The sequence below is a fragment of the Emiliania huxleyi genome (genome assembly GCF_000372725.1).
Source record: "Emiliania huxleyi CCMP1516 chromosome Unknown EMIHUscaffold_144, whole genome shotgun sequence".
Lineage (NCBI taxonomy): Eukaryota > Haptophyta > Isochrysidales > Noelaerhabdaceae > Emiliania > Emiliania huxleyi.
In genome coordinates, this window is record NW_005201154.1 from 253,771 (window position 1) to 267,562 (window position 13,792).

At 66.2% G+C, this 13,792-nt stretch overlaps 4 protein-coding genes across 4 annotated transcripts; 1 reads left to right on the forward strand and 3 right to left on the reverse strand.

Annotated features, from left to right (window-relative positions):
- Positions 1-20: 20 nt before the first annotated feature.
- EMIHUDRAFT_228168 (hypothetical protein) lies at positions 21-2,698 on the reverse strand (the record flags this gene model as incomplete). The annotated part of the gene is made up of 5 exons (XM_005787246.1): positions 21-632; positions 734-1,116; positions 1,200-1,428; positions 1,540-1,952; positions 2,077-2,698. The coding sequence occupies 5 exons, from the start codon at positions 2,696-2,698 to the stop codon at positions 21-23; spliced, it is 2,259 nt and encodes a 752-aa protein (XP_005787303.1).
- Positions 2,699-3,098: 400 nt separating this feature from the next.
- EMIHUDRAFT_455484 (hypothetical protein) lies at positions 3,099-7,191 on the reverse strand (the record flags this gene model as incomplete). Its single annotated transcript, XM_005787247.1, has 13 exons — positions 3,099-3,349; positions 3,646-3,822; positions 3,989-4,402; positions 4,476-4,557; positions 4,661-4,738; positions 5,239-5,331; positions 5,405-5,563; positions 5,640-5,711; positions 5,935-6,021; positions 6,192-6,289; positions 6,361-6,415; positions 6,492-6,647; positions 6,829-7,191. 13 exons carry the CDS (start codon positions 7,189-7,191, stop codon positions 3,099-3,101), a joined length of 2,085 nt encoding a protein of 694 aa, XP_005787304.1.
- A 1,040-nt stretch (positions 7,192-8,231) lies between these two features.
- EMIHUDRAFT_441140 (hypothetical protein) lies at positions 8,232-10,945 on the forward strand. The gene is made up of 12 exons (XM_005787248.1): positions 8,232-8,707; positions 8,848-8,954; positions 9,032-9,084; positions 9,164-9,201; positions 9,423-9,704; positions 9,780-9,836; positions 9,981-10,037; positions 10,146-10,173; positions 10,253-10,318; positions 10,386-10,472; positions 10,550-10,593; positions 10,683-10,945. The coding sequence occupies exons 1-12, from the start codon at positions 8,252-8,254 to the stop codon at positions 10,740-10,742; spliced, it is 1,335 nt and encodes a 444-aa protein (XP_005787305.1). The 5' UTR covers positions 8,232-8,251; the 3' UTR covers positions 10,743-10,945.
- Positions 10,946-11,418: 473 nt separating this feature from the next.
- EMIHUDRAFT_441142 (hypothetical protein) lies at positions 11,419-12,709 on the reverse strand. The gene is made up of 4 exons (XM_005787249.1): positions 12,298-12,709; positions 12,125-12,207; positions 11,831-12,066; positions 11,419-11,768 (listed from the first exon to the last, which is right to left on the reverse strand). The coding sequence occupies exons 1-4, from the start codon at positions 12,679-12,681 to the stop codon at positions 11,437-11,439; spliced, it is 1,035 nt and encodes a 344-aa protein (XP_005787306.1). The 5' UTR covers positions 12,682-12,709; the 3' UTR covers positions 11,419-11,436.
- Positions 12,710-13,792: the final 1,083 nt, after the last annotated feature.

Below are 13,792 nucleotides of genomic sequence, written 5' to 3' on the forward strand. Positions count from 1 at the left end.
CTCTGCGCACCTTGCTCAGATCAGTCCGAGAAGCACCAGAAGTTGCGCTTGTTGTCGCCCTTGGCGAGGAAGATTGCGAGGGTGTACCCCAAGAACAGCGCCGGGAAGACGAAGAAGGCCGAGATGCGGTCGGTCTCGTACGCGAGGAAGCGCGCCTTCCTGTCAAAGGTGTACGAGAACCAAATGTTGAGCCGCTTGCGCGCGCCGCAGATCGGCTTGCAGCTGCACCAATACCCGCCCCGCCGCCGCTGGCGCTTGACGGAGCGACGGAGCTTGCGCGACTGCTCTGCCACCTGCTCCTCCGGCGCGTGAAGCACGACCTTCAGCTTCTCCACCGACGACGACGCGCCAGTGCTTGCCCGAGTGCTTGCCCGACGCTGAGCAGGCGCCGCCACGCTCATCCGCCACAGCTTGCCGAGTGTCTTGCGTAGCATCGCGCGCGCGGCGCGCTGGATCGTGCGCGCCGCGGCTTGCGCCTTCTCTGAGTTGGAATGCTTCTTGCATTCTCTCGCGATCTCCTCGCGCTTCATCACGCGCCTGTACGCTTCGGCGACAAGGATGGACTCAGCGGCGATGAGGCAGAGCAACACGGTGTTGCAGATAGTGAAGATGCTCAGGTCGGTCAGGTAGCCCTATGTGAGAACGGTACGGCACATTAGGAGGCACGTGGGCCGACTTGTCAGCAACACTGCTGTGGGACGCCGTCTCAGGAAGGTTCTCGACGAGCAGCCACGATCTGAAACACGTTGATGGCCAGCACTAGGGTCAGCGCGATGCTGAGGCGCGTCTCGGTGCACTCTGGCGAAATTAAGAACGTGATCCATGCCAAAAGTACTAGGATCGACTCGAGCATCAAGTAGTTGCCCACGTAATAGCTGCACTCGCGCTGCACCTCGAGGGTGACCGTCGTCTCGTACACGCGCGTCAGGTTCGCAGGCCCGCCGCCCAGCTGCTTCGCTTGCGTCACCTGCCACTTGAGCGCGGGGTCGACGAAGCCGTCGGCCAGCTCCTTGGCTGCGATACTCTCGTCAGAGGCGGCGGCTTGGTACTGCACGGCGAGGTCCGGCTGCGAGAGAACCATGCGGTCGCTGGAGGTTGCGCTGGCGACCCGCCAGACTTCAGGGGGGGTTCACAGGGGGGAGGTCACAGATCAGCAGCCCCGGCATGTGCGTGTGAGGCCGGAAGGGAAAAGCGCGCACCGGGGTGGAGTTTGCCCTTGGTCATGTCGTTCGCGGTCGAGTAGAAGCGCACCGCGTCCGCCGTTGCGCTGGACGTCGCGCGAATCGTGATGTTGAGCAATTGCTTGTCGTATGGGTAGCGGCGGTAGTCCATGATGGTGAGGAAACGCGCGCGTATGCGCATCGCCGTCTGTCCGTACGACCGCTGCAGCCCCTCCGTCTGCTCCGAAGTGCCAGCGGCTGTGCTGTCCTGGCCGACGTGAAACGTAGTACCTATTCGCAGCGAGTCGTGTGTGGAGAGACGCGCAAACTACGCTCGACCCTCCGGCGGGGCGCGGTTGGTTCCGAAGTCCTCGACGACTTGCGGCTCCTCGTCGCCGAGCAAGGCCGTTGGGAGGGTCCACGCCTCGTTCATCGCCGGCCGCCAGAACAGGGTGCAGGGGTCCTGAAAATCGGGCTCGGCGTCGGTCTCGGTCGCTGTACAGCTCTCCGAGATGCGACTGTCTTGCCAGCTGAAGGAGATGTAGAACTCAACCTCAAAGTACGTCGGTGCCACGACGTCGAGCAGCCGCTCGACCGAGATCAGGGTCGCCACTCTCGCCGGGGCACCCTCCGGACACGGGTTGCTCTCCGGCGTTATCTGAGAGCAGGGTGGGCCGCGGAACGATACGTCGATCCAATCCGTGATCCACTTGTGGTGCGCCACGGCGATTCCGTAGAGCGTGATCCCGAGCTCCACGTACTCCACGGGCGCCATCGGTCCCCAAGATGCACCTAAATTAATGCTTACTGGTCACTGCAAGGAAGTGAGGGAAATGCTAAGGCCGACATCGCTCGCGTCGCGGCCGTCTCGCTGCTCTTTCACTCGCTCGCGGAGCAGCGGGCTCACGCGACGCACCGGTGATGCGGTTGGCATAAAAGTTGAGGTGCACGTACTTCGGAAACGTGAGCCGCATGTAGGGGGCGACGAAGAAGTTCAGCGTGGCCACGTCCTTCGCGGACCACTCCCAAGCCGGTCGAGTGCGGCTGCAGTAGTGGCGCCAAGCCTGGTTCTCGCTGAACCATTCGGAGCCATAAACATCCGCCGAGACCTTCATCCCGGCGGCGACCGACTGGCAGGTGCTTATTGGCCGTTCGTACATGAGGTCCTTTGCGACCTCGAAACAAGCCGGCTCGTTGAGCGGCACAGCGCCGTCGGGAAGCTGACCGGGCCAAAGGTGAGGCGATGTCTCCGTGCCGCAATAGTAGCTGGCGACCAACGAGGAGATGGACCACCATTCGCCTGCTTCGGCAACAGAGACCCACTCTGGGTTCGCGGCAAGTGCGGGTGAAAAGATCGCGTCACGGCAAGCTGAGCTTGAGATATATACGTCGTCGAGGTACTCCCATGGCTCGGTGACACAGGCACAGGGTAGCCCCGTCGCATTGACGAGCGGGTCGGTTTGCCACAAAGGGAATTCGCTGCAGTTGGTCACCGTTGGCGTGAGCAAGGTAGAGAAAACGGCGGCGGCCGTCAACATGAGCATGTTTGCGTCGACTGGCGGCCGGCCCAAGGTTGAGACGCTCTTGCTCGGCGAGCGACCAACGCAAAAGCGGCGCGGCCTCAAAAAAGAATTGTTACGCCCCCGGGGCGAAGGCTCTCTTGCCCGCAACCCGATGCCAATCATCCGGCCCGCTGGGTGCGCTTCTTAGCTCCCCGGCCCTGGATGTGCGGTTGATGACTGCACTCCAAGTGCTCCAAGTTACGCGAAGCCTCTCTCACAGCACACTGGCACGACAAGGGCGCGGACTGGCGCGGACTGGCACACACACCGGCTCACCACCGGAGCCGCCTAAGCGACTCCGTTATTAAAAAAGAATTACGAAACTCGAGCTGAGCTGCGAGTGCTAGTCCGAAGTCGTTGCGATCTGGCTGGGTCCTCAGCCGACGCGCGTCGCGACGAGCAGGTCGCCGCGCACGTCTCGCTGCACGCGTAACTCGTCGTCGAGGTAGAGCAGCTCGCCCCAGCCGCGGCCCACCGGCGGCAGCGGCAGCTCGAGGGAGCGCCACCGCACCGCGCACGAGTCAAAGGAGAAGGAGAACCGCTCGCCGCGTTCGGCGTCGGGGGAGATGGTCGAGCCGACGCGCAGGAAACCGCCCTCCTCGAACTCGATGACGTTCGTGAGCGTGCCTCCGGGCAAAAGGAGGGGGCTGCGAATCAGTCCAAGAGAGGGCTGCGCGGGCGACTGGGCGTCGTCAGCGCGCCTCTGGGCACGTCGATCGTCTGGTACGTGCGCCGCCAGGGCAGGCCGAGGAGGCCCTTGTCGACGGCAAAGTTGAGCTCGCTCTCCGTCGTCCAGACGCACCTAGCACTTGGCAGTTGGTACTCAATCACTAACCATTGGTTGGGTTCCCCCCGGCACTCCGTCGTCCACAGACGCACCCCCACAGAGGCGAGCAGACTGCACTCTCCTACTACGGACGCACTCCCTCCCACGACCCCGAGAAGAGGCGAGTCCACCACACTACGCATGCGAACGCACTCCCACGTCCCCGAGAACAAGGGCGAGCGAGCAGGCTCCGGCGTCGGGTTGAGCGCAGACAGCTCCGCGAGCGCCGCGTCGAAGCGCTGCTGCTGCGCCGCGTCGAACGGGAGCACGCCCCCTCGCGAGCTCGCCGCCAGCGAGCGGATCTCCGCCTTGAGCGATCCGCGGGCGGCCGCGCCCCGGCCGCTGGGCAGCGTGAGCCCGCCGAGGAGCCGCTGCGTGTACGGCGTTAGCAGGAGGGTGCTGCCTATGGACGCAGCTCTCCTTCTCGATGCGCCGCTCACCAAGAGCGTGACGCTGGCAAGGAGGGTGGCTGCCGAGCCGCACGGGGAAGAGCGTCTTCAGCAGCACGACGTATGAGAGCAGCAGCCCCAGCAGGCGCGCCTTGCCCTCGACATCATCGCCGCGCAGCAGCAGCAGCGGTTGCAGCCACTCGCCGGTGCTCGCGTGCCACGCCACGTACCCGACGGGCAGCGCGACGGCGAAGAAGGTGAGCTCGACGGCGGTGTACGAGATGGCGCCCGCAACGCCCGCATCCTTGACGAGCTGGAGCACGCTCGAAGGCTCGTCGCGCGCCTGCGCCACGAAGCTCTGAAAGTCGCGCCGCCGCGCCAGCTCCATCAGCGAGGCGTCCGCCTCTCCCATGCTCACAGCCGGCGTGGCACGGAGACTGAGAGCTGGAGCGCGGACGCCAATGCCTCCGCGAATGGCGGTGGCGGCGACGGCGAAAAAAAAGGCCGGCATATTGTGGCGCGAGAGCTCTGTCACAACCGACGCGCTCGCTCTGTTGGGGCCTCGCGTGGCTGGCGGTGGCCTCTGCTTCGCGAGAGACTTCCACGAAGACAGCGGTTCTCTCGAGGGTTCTCGAGGTGGATAGGAATCCTATGCTTTGGCCGCGTTGGGTAGCGAGGATTGGTGTAACCCGAGCCACGGAGGCGTGTTTTCTGGCGGCCGACCGTCAGTGCACGGAGTTGCCCCTTCTCCGACTGCCCCGGCTGGTCCCCGAGGTCGTCGGGAGTGACCCCTGCGTCCCCCTAGAAATCGTAGCCACAATCAGCAGCAGCGGAGCAGCAGCAGCTGCTGCTGCTGCTGCTGCTTGAAGCAGCAGCCTGCCGCAGATTGCTGCCGTTGTCAGCGCCGCGATCCGCCGCCGCGCCGCCGCCGCCCGCGCCGCCTGCGCTCGCCGCCGCCTCGCAGACGCCACCTCTCGCGCTCGAAGAGCCGCGCAGCGGGCCGCGAGGTGAGGTCAAAGTGTGCAGCAGAATGTCGAGGGCATGAAACACCAGATTTTGAACTTGCCCGAGACGGCCCGGGAATGGTCCCGAGCCGTAGCCCCGGTGTCGGCGCATCGCCTCTCGGCCGCGATGGGCCGGCTCCGCCGCTCAGTCGAGCAGCAGGAGCTCTGGGGCAGGTTTGTCGACTAAGTGGTCGAGCAAAAATCGGCGAGGAAGCGGCACCGGCGGCACGCCGGGACGAATCCGGACCGCTCACATTGTTCGGCACCGCGGCGGCGAGCCGCCGCGAGCCCACACACAGGAGAGCTGGGCGCCGCGGCACTAAAACGCGCCGCCAGCGGTGCAGCAGCCGACAAGCAGCCGACGATGGCAGTTGCAACGGCGCGAATCATCTAAGACAGCGGAAAGATAAGACATTCATCTGAGGCGCCGGGATTGGGAGGAGGACCCGCTCGGGTTCGACACCAACCCGATGCTGCTCCGCGCCATGTGCATGGCGTTCGAGTGAACGCCCTGCAGCCGGTGCCTTTTGGTGTACGAACTCCCGCAAGTGACTTTAGTCCCAACCACAATTACAGAACACTCAACCGGGCTCGTGGAGCAGAGCCACACGCCACGCAGCACCTAAGACGCCCTGAGCACACATGCAAGCGCCCATGATCATATCCGTGCACTCGCCTGACAGTAGTTTGCGGAAGACCGCCGCCAGGCATGTCGTCGCACCGGCGCTGCCGGTGGGCGAAGGCAGCCACCGCGGGTCCAGCAGCGCGATCTGGTGTGCATCCGCGCTCCCAGAGCATGCCGGTGGATGGCCTTGACCAGGCCTGAGCAGCTCGGGAGTGGAGGCAGCCTCTGTCTGGACGAGCAGCGCTGGATCGCCAAACCAGATGAAGAGCGCCGAGCGGCGGCGCCGACTCCGTGAGGCCACTCCAACTCACACATCTCAAGCTGTATCTCGAGAACGCGATCGAGTTAGAAGCTCATCGACACGACACCTTCAACGGTTGACGGAGCCCGTCACTCCAGTGGCCGAGCGCGAGGAGCGACGGAGCGATTGTTGCGGTCCCCTTTTCATGGCGGTACTAAAGTCAGGACCGGGAGGGTCGTACCCCGTGTGTACCGCGTCGTGTGCGGCAGCCCCCGAGTTCAACATTTTGTAAATGAATCTGAGAAAACCTGCCTTGCCTCACAGCAAACTGGCACGACACGGGTGTGGACTGGCGCCTGCCTCCCCCGCCGAGGCTGCCCCAACTTCGCCACCCCCGAGCGCGGCGCGGCCGCAGAGCGCAGCGCGACAAAAGGTAGAGATCGCGGCGAGGTCCTCCTCCTCTCGCGGCATCGCGTGCGCACCTACGGCGTGAGGAGAAGGGAGTGGATCGCTGCGTCTCCGCCCGCGCTGTGGCGTATACTGGGAGCTCGACCGTTCGGCACGACGTGCACGCGCGAAGTGGCGAAGAGCGCGGCGAGGCGCGCGGCCTACATGGCGCTCGACACGGCGCAGTCTCGGCAATGTCCCTGCAGGTCCGCCTCCGCGTGGTTCGCGAGGTAGGACCTGGCCTCCGGCGTCGACGGGGTCGGCCGAGCCGCACACGACGAGCGTGGGTGTGCGGAGGGAGGAGGGAGCGAGGTCGCGCCACCAGCGGAGCGGCGGGTTGGAAGGCAGCGGCGTGAGGAACCCGTTGAAGAAGATTGCGACCCTTGGCGGCGCCTTCACGTACCATGAGACATGGTGATGAGGTGTGAGCGCGGCGGTTAGCTGCTGGGCGGGGAGTGGAGCACGCCTCGCCGCGCTCCTCCAGCCGTGCGCAGAGCAGTGCGGCCATCAGCGCGCCTCGACAAAACGGGTGCGATGTCAGGACAGTAGTTGGAGGGCGAGACAGCCAGCGCACGCCTTGACTGAAGCCGAGGACGCCGTCGAAGCCTCCACTGCGCCAATCATCTGCCAGTCGGTCTAGCGCTGAGTCGACGCTCACGTACTCCACGTGCTCGTGTGCGCGCCAGGCCGGCTGCTGAGTGCGGTCCGTGAGCGGATACGGCGGCTCAAAGAGGAACCAAGCGCGCTGTTTTCCGTGCCGTGCACCCGCAACGGTGAAGTCGCCCGTCCGATGGCCACAGAGCTCTAAACTGGGAAGATCAGCTGCGAGGCGCCGGACAAGGGCCTTGGCCTTGGTAGCGAGGAAGGTCTCTCCGTTAGAGGCGTAGCCGTGCAGGCAGAGCACACGAACGGGCGGAGGCTGCATGCTGGGCTGCATGTGTGTGCTCTCAGACAGAGTGTGTGTTCTTTTTGCTTGGGGCGGACCTGAGCTGAAATTCAGGAAAAACTCCGCCGGCCTCTCCCCTGCCCCTACCTACCTACCTACCTACTTACCTTACTTATGGGAAACTAAAAAAAGAAATCACTCGATGGGTGAAGGTGGGGTACTATACCAACTAGAGTGATGGTTGGTGGTACTCCTACTGTCTGAATTCGCGGAGCGAAGAAAATTTTATACGGAATACGTCCATTTTGGGAGCTTGGAATACGGCGTATTCCATGGAATACGTGGAATACGGGTGGAATACGGCAGAATACAGGCCTCTGGGAGGTCATTTGGAATACGTGGAAGACAGTAGGGTGGTACTCTCCTGCAACCACAGTCCTTCTTGTGACATGGCAGGCCACTCTCAAGCCCTACAAGCATCAGATCACCCATTTGGGGACGTTTGACATCGTGATTTTACCGGAAATTTTCATTTTCTGAAAATTCCATTAGGCACAGCTTCGGCGATGGCAGCCCCTCTCTGGGGTGTTGCATAGGCGGGGAGTCTCCCCCGCTGGTCTCCTCCTTCCCATTTTTTTCTTTTCTTTTGAGAGCAGGACGCCGGGTTTGTCTTGTATGTGCATGTCGGGCCTGGGTGTGTGTGAGGGGCAGAGGGGCGGGAGCGTGCGGGGCAGAGGCCCAACGTCGGGCAGCTTGTCGGGGTCCGGAGCATTCGGGGCGGGAGCGAGGAGGGGCGGATGGGCGGTCGGCGTCGGGGTAGAAGCAACAGGGCGTACGGGGTAGCCGTCACTCTCCTGCCTCACAAGGGCGGGGCTGTCCCGGAAAGTGAGAGACGCCGGGCAGCGTGGCGCATTACTGAACCCTCCCATACGTGCTTGTGCTCCTCCTTCGCTGTCCCATCTCCTCATCTCTTTCCCGCCTGGGCGGGGCAGCGGGTGGGCGCGCGGTGCGGCGTGGCGTGTGAGTGTGTGCGACTGCAACGACGGACCGCTCGCAAGGGACCATTGGGTTTGTACTATTAACAACGAAGGCGCTCTCAAAAGACAGAACGATGGCAGGGCTTGCGGCCATTGCTGCCGCCGGCGTGGGAGCTCGCATCCCCGCGCGCAGCAGCACCGCCACCGTCGTCGGCCTCACGGGCGGCATCGGCATGGGCAAGAGCTCCGCGGCCGCGTGGTTCCGCAGGTGTGGCTTCCGCGTGCACGACGCCGACGCGACGGTGCACTCGCTGTACGCAGCGGGCGGCGCGGCGGTCGAGCCGGTGTGCGCCGCCTTCCCGAGCGCGCGCGGCGCCGACGGAGGCATCGATCGCGCCGCCCTCTCGGCCGCCGTCGCCACCGCCGGCCGCGAGGCGTCGCTGCAGCGGCTAGAGGAGATCGTGCACCCGCTTGTGACGGAGGAACGGGCGGGGTTCGTCCGGCGGGCGGGGGAGGAGGGCGAGTGGCTTGTCGTGGTCGACGTCCCTCTCCTCCTCGAGACACTGCGCGACGAGGCGGCCCTGCGAGCCACTTCTGAGACGCTTCCGAGACGCTTCCGAGACACTTCCGCGTCGTGCTCCTCTCAGGCGGCCCTGCGAGCCGAGGCGGACGACGTCGCCTCCTCCTCTCCCCGGGCGTGAGCAGCGTCTCTTCACGCCGCTGCCGTGAGCAGGTGGACGTCGTCCTCCTCGTTTCCTGCAGCGCCGCCGAGCAGCGCCGCCGCTGCCTCGCGCGGCCTGGGATGAGCGAGCCAAAGCTCGAGTCCATCCTGGCGAGGTCGACTGCGACACACCGGCGAGTCCAAGCACGCGCCTGAGCGAGAGTCGTCCATTCCTCCGTGCGGCGGTGGGTAGGCAGCTGCCGGACGCCGACAAGCGCGCGCGCGCAGACTTCGTCGTCGACACCGGCCAAACCTCTTCCTGCGCGAGTCACGCCCTCCGCCTAGGGAAGGGGAAGGGCTCACCCGCGCGGCAGCGGCTCGCTAGGCCTCTCGAGCGGCGTCGCGGAGACGCGAGCGCAGCTGGCGCCGAGAGATCGCCGAGAGATCGCCGAGAGATCGCCGAGAGATCGCCGAGAGATCGCCGAGAGATCGCCGAGAGATCGCCGAGAGATCGCCGAGAGATCGCCAAGGTGTGCGGAGATAGCCGAGATGTAGACGCGCGCGCAGCTGGCGGGGCTCTTCGGGCCGGCGCGAGCGACGCAGCTGTGAACGGCGCCTCTTCACGGCTGAGGGGTGCGGGTCAGGCGCGCTTCGTCGAGTCGGTGCGAGCAAGCCAGCCGGATCGGTGGGGAGGGTGGCTGCGGCAGCCGCGGGCTTGCCCTGCCCGGGGGGGCGGGCGGGCGGGCGGCGGCGGCGGGTCGGTGGCGTGCATCACCTTTGACCTGGATGAGACATGTTGGCCGACGATGCCTCCGATCGACGCCGCGCGGCGGGCGATGGAGCCGCTGCTGGCTGAGGCGATGCCGCGCTCGCACGAGTCGGGTGCCCTCGCGAGCCTCGGCGGCGCCTTCCGCGCGCTGCGCGAGGAGCGGCCGCTCATCGCGCACGACATCACATTACGAGTGATAGAAGTATTCAGACTGAAGAGTACTAGCTAGTAGGAGCGGCCGCTCATCGCGCACGACATGCTCGAGTTGCGCGCGGCCGCGCTGAGCAGGGTGGCGGAGGAGCACGGCGAGGCGCTGAGCTTGCAGGAGCCTTCCATGAGCCTTCCATGAGCTTTCCTATAGGTGGCGGAGGAGCACGGCGAGGCGCTGAGCTCGCAGGAGCCTTCCATGAGCTTTCCATGAGCCTTCCTATAGGTGGCGGAGGAGCACGGCGAGGCGCTGAGCTCGCAGCAGGTCGCCGCGCTCGGAGAGGCGCCCATCCCCATCCCCGCCTGCTCCGCGCACCCAGACCGCGCGACAGCAGCGTGCCTCTGAAGCTTCTCGGAACCGCGTCTGAAGCTTCTCGGAGCCTGCCCGCAGGCCTTCATCACCGCCCGCTCTCAGACCGGCGACCACCTCTTCACCGCTGGGGCGGGCCACCCGCAACCTTCTCGGAAGGTTCTCGGAACCTTCACGGAACCTTCTAGGCGACCACCTCTTCACCGACGTGGCGGGCACGGTCGCCCGACTGCGCGCCGCGGGCTACGTCGTCGGCGCCCTCACGGCAGCGCGGGCGTGGGCTACTCTCATGAATCATCAGCCCAAGAGTCGACATCACAGGCGCCATCACCGACGGCAACGCCGACGTGGCGCGCGACGCGCTCACCGCGCCGCTCTTCGACTTTGCGATTACCGCCGCAGACGCGGGTCGCCGCCGCCTTAAGAGGCCGAGGCAGAGGGACGGGTAGTGGCTCGCCACTCGCCTCGGATGATTGGCTCTGCAGGCTGCCACAAGGGGTCGATGCCGCCCTTCCTGATGGCGGCGCAGGCGGCGGACCGCCACTTCTCGGCTCACATCGGCCTCCTCTCGGCCTCCTCTCGCCTCCTCTCGGCTGACCTCGGCCCCTCTTGGCGCAGGCGGCGGGGTGCCACGTCTCCCAGCTGGCGCGACACTCTCGAGAGGACCCGCCAAGCTGATGAGCATGAGAGATCAGCCACCAGCCTGGCCCCGTAGTGCGTCGAGGTAGGCGCACATCGGAGACTCCATCTCGGCTAATCTCGCCTCATCTCGCCTCACCTCACCGCAGGTGCACATCGGGGACTCCATCTCGAAGGACCTGCTCGGCGCACTCCGCTGCGGCGCGCGCTGCGTCCTGCTCACCCGGCCGACCCACCCGCTGCCAAGGGCCGATGCGGAGGTGGCGCTGACGCCGCCGGCGGATGGCGCGTGGTGGGGGGAGGCGGCCGGCCTCGGCGAGGCGAGCAGCCTGATCGAGGGATGGGACGCGGCGCCCTCGCCGCTCGCTTCGCCAGAGGGGCCGGGGACGGCGTGGGTGGCCGCCGGCAAGCCAGTGCCGTGGGAGTAGAAGTGGAGGTAAGGGCTTACGTAGTAACAGCCGTAAGGCCGCGGGGACGCGCCTCTTCGTAGACTCTTCCTATATGAGCACCCCTCCGCTCGCAGGCTAGAGCGTAGGGGGAGAGTGGCGTGTTAGGCGGGAAATCACACACGGCACACGCTCACGCTGACGCACAGGCGTCAGCGCGTCAGGCCACAGCTCGTCACAAGCCGCCCCCGCCGGCACGGGCCCGCGCGCCCCGCGCCGGCCGCCGCGCGCGCGCGCGCTCCTGGCCTCCTGCCGCACACGAGCCAGCTGACACAAGCACACAACGTTCAGTAGCACATGAGACGCGTCGGGGCACAGCGGACATGTACACAAACTACAATCCTCGAGAAAAAGCAAATTACGTGCCAGCGCGTCTCGCTCGTCGGCAGACGTCTCGCCGGTGCTCCATTGGCACGAGACCAGACGCGGGGTACACACCTTGACACATATAGCTGTCTGCTCGACTCCGACTGTGCGTCTCCCGCGCACAAGTCCACATGGCAGGATCCTCGCGAGGACGACACTCGCGAAAAATGTCCTACCTGGCGGCGGCGGCCGCCGCCGCCCGCCGCACCTCCCGCTCCCTCCTCCGCTCCGCCGCCAGCTCCCTGCCCGTCACCTGCGCGGGAAGAGGAGGCGGTGCGGGTGAGACATGTCCGAGGAGGAGGAGAGGGAGGCGACGCCCGGGAGGAGGAGGAGGAGGAGGAGGAGCCGTGCCTTTTTCCGCCGTGCGGGCAGGCCTGCGAGGTTGGCCGCAGGCCCGCTGGCGGCCAGTCCCGCGCATTCGGCGGCGGAGCTTCCGGCGGCGGCGGATGCGGCGGCGAAGGGGGAGGCGGCGGCGAGCGTGCCGCGCGAGAGGTTTGCGTGCGGCAGCAGCTCGTGCGCTCGGTGCGCGAAGTGGACTTCCGACGCGGCGCCTGTGATCACGCCTCGGACAGGTCCTGGACGTGTCCTGGACCGGTGCGCGTAGTGGACCTCCGACGCGCGCCCAAAGGCGTCTCTGGAGGCGCCTCCTCGCCGCAGGCAGCCGCGACGGCGGTCTGCGCTCGCTGCACCGCCTGCGCAACACGCATCCCGCGGCGCGCTGAGGGGGAGCTGGACGGGGGGAGGGTGAGGGAGAGGGCGGCTGTCCCGCGGCGAGCGCCGGCCTGAAGGTGCTGCATCTTCCGGATCCACGGCGGAGGCTGAATGTCGAGCGCCGCCATCGCGCTCTTGATCAGCTCCACGTCCGAAGCGGCGAGCCGAGGGGAAGGCGCGGCGCCAAAGCTGTCGCTGCCGCCAAAGCCGCCCTCAAAGTTGCCAAATTCAACGTCGCCGCCCCCGCTGTCTGTCACCACCGGAGCGGTGGCTGCCGTCTCCTCCTCAAACTTGATCCAGCCGTCGGCGGCCTCAGCTTCAGCCTCCGCCTCATCAAGGATGCCGAGCCGCTCCACGTAGACTGGCAGCCGCTCGTACTCCTCTTCCGGGTCCGCGTCGGGCACCTCGGGTGGGCACTCCACAGTTATTGGCTCGGGCTGGGAGGCGGAGCACATCTTCTCCTCCAGGGAGCGAGAGAGACAGCCAGCGTTCCGGCTCCTACCCGGGTACCCCGATAGCGTTAGGGGGGATTCCACTCCCTCTGGGGGGGGCGGTCAAAACCGGACCTACCTACCTATTGCACTATGGGTGTCACCGTGGTGAACAGACCCCCTATCTGGCTAGGAGCCGGAACCCAGAGCTTGGCTTGTAACACTCTACACTCTACATCCTCTACACCCACCCTTAGATCCTGGTTATCCTTGTTCCGTCCTCACCAATCCACTCGCCCCGGGGTAGGGCAAGCGCTCTCGAGCGTTTCCCCTGGAGCCTGCACGAGGGACGAGGGAGAGGAGAGTGAGAGGGGGAGAGCGTGAGCGTGGGCGCTGGAGGGGGTGCGGCGCACTCGTCAATCATCCTCAGCTCGTCGTCCGCGGCGGCTTCGTCCTCGGACGACATGCGGTCCGACCTTTCCGCCGTCCCCCAGTTGGCCGGCCGCGAATGTCTCGGCGTCTTCAGCGAAAAGCGCCCCATTCCAGAAGGGACCGCCACCGGCGCCGGCCGCGGGCCTCTCGGCGTCTTCAGCGAAAAGCGCCCCATTCCAGAAGGGACCGCCACCGGCGCCGGCACTCGCGGCGCATGCAACGCGGGCGCGTATCCGGCCGCGCTCGCACCTACGCCCCCCTCCGTCCGCTCGCTGTCGTCCGTATCTGCCTCTGAAATCCGCTTCTTGCGATACTTCCTGTGGAGGAGGTAGAGGCAGCAGAGGAGGAGGAGCGCCACGACGGCAAGGATGAGCCACAGCCACCAAGGCAGGCCCTTATTTGACGACAGGGTGAGAGAGATGGCCTCTTTTTTGTTGTAGCCACATCCCCCGTCGGCAGGCGTGTCCGAACCCCCCGGCGAGGCGGGCGGGAGCGGCGGGCACGCGGGGGGCGAAGCGGGAGGCGGCGAGGGCGGCGGACGTGAAGGTGGCGGCGGGGAGGGCGGCGGCGGGGAGGGCGGCGGCGGGGACGGTGGCGGCGGCGAAGGTGGAGGCGGGCTGGGTGGGGGCGGCGAAGGAGGCGGCGGCGAAGGAGGCGGCGGCGAAGGCGGAGGCGGTGACGGTGGCAGAGGCGACGGCGGCGG

Excerpts from the sequence above, each read along its gene's own strand:
- EMIHUDRAFT_441140 (XM_005787248.1), top strand. The coding sequence starts at position 8,252 with ATGGCAGGGCTTGCGGCCATTGCTGCCGCCGGCGTGGGAGCTCGCATC. Across the intron at positions 10,038-10,145 it reads AGGTCGCCGCGCTCGGAGAG|GCCTTCATCACCGCCCGCTC; the intron begins GCGCCCATCCCC and ends GCCTGCCCGCAG. Across the intron at positions 10,473-10,549 it reads GATTACCGCCGCAGACGCGG|GCTGCCACAAGGGGTCGATG; the intron begins GTCGCCGCCGCC and ends TTGGCTCTGCAG.
- EMIHUDRAFT_441142 (XM_005787249.1), bottom strand. The coding sequence starts at position 12,681 with ATGTGCTCCGCCTCCCAGCCCGAGCCAATAACTGTGGAGTGCCCACCC. Across the intron at positions 12,208-12,297 it reads GGAAGATGCAGCACCTTCAG|GCGGTGCAGCGAGCGCAGAC; the intron begins GCCGGCGCTCGC and ends CGTGTTGCGCAG. Across the intron at positions 12,067-12,124 it reads CCTTTGGGCGCGCGTCGGAG|GCGCCGCGTCGGAAGTCCAC; the intron begins GTCCACTACGCG and ends GCGTGATCACAG.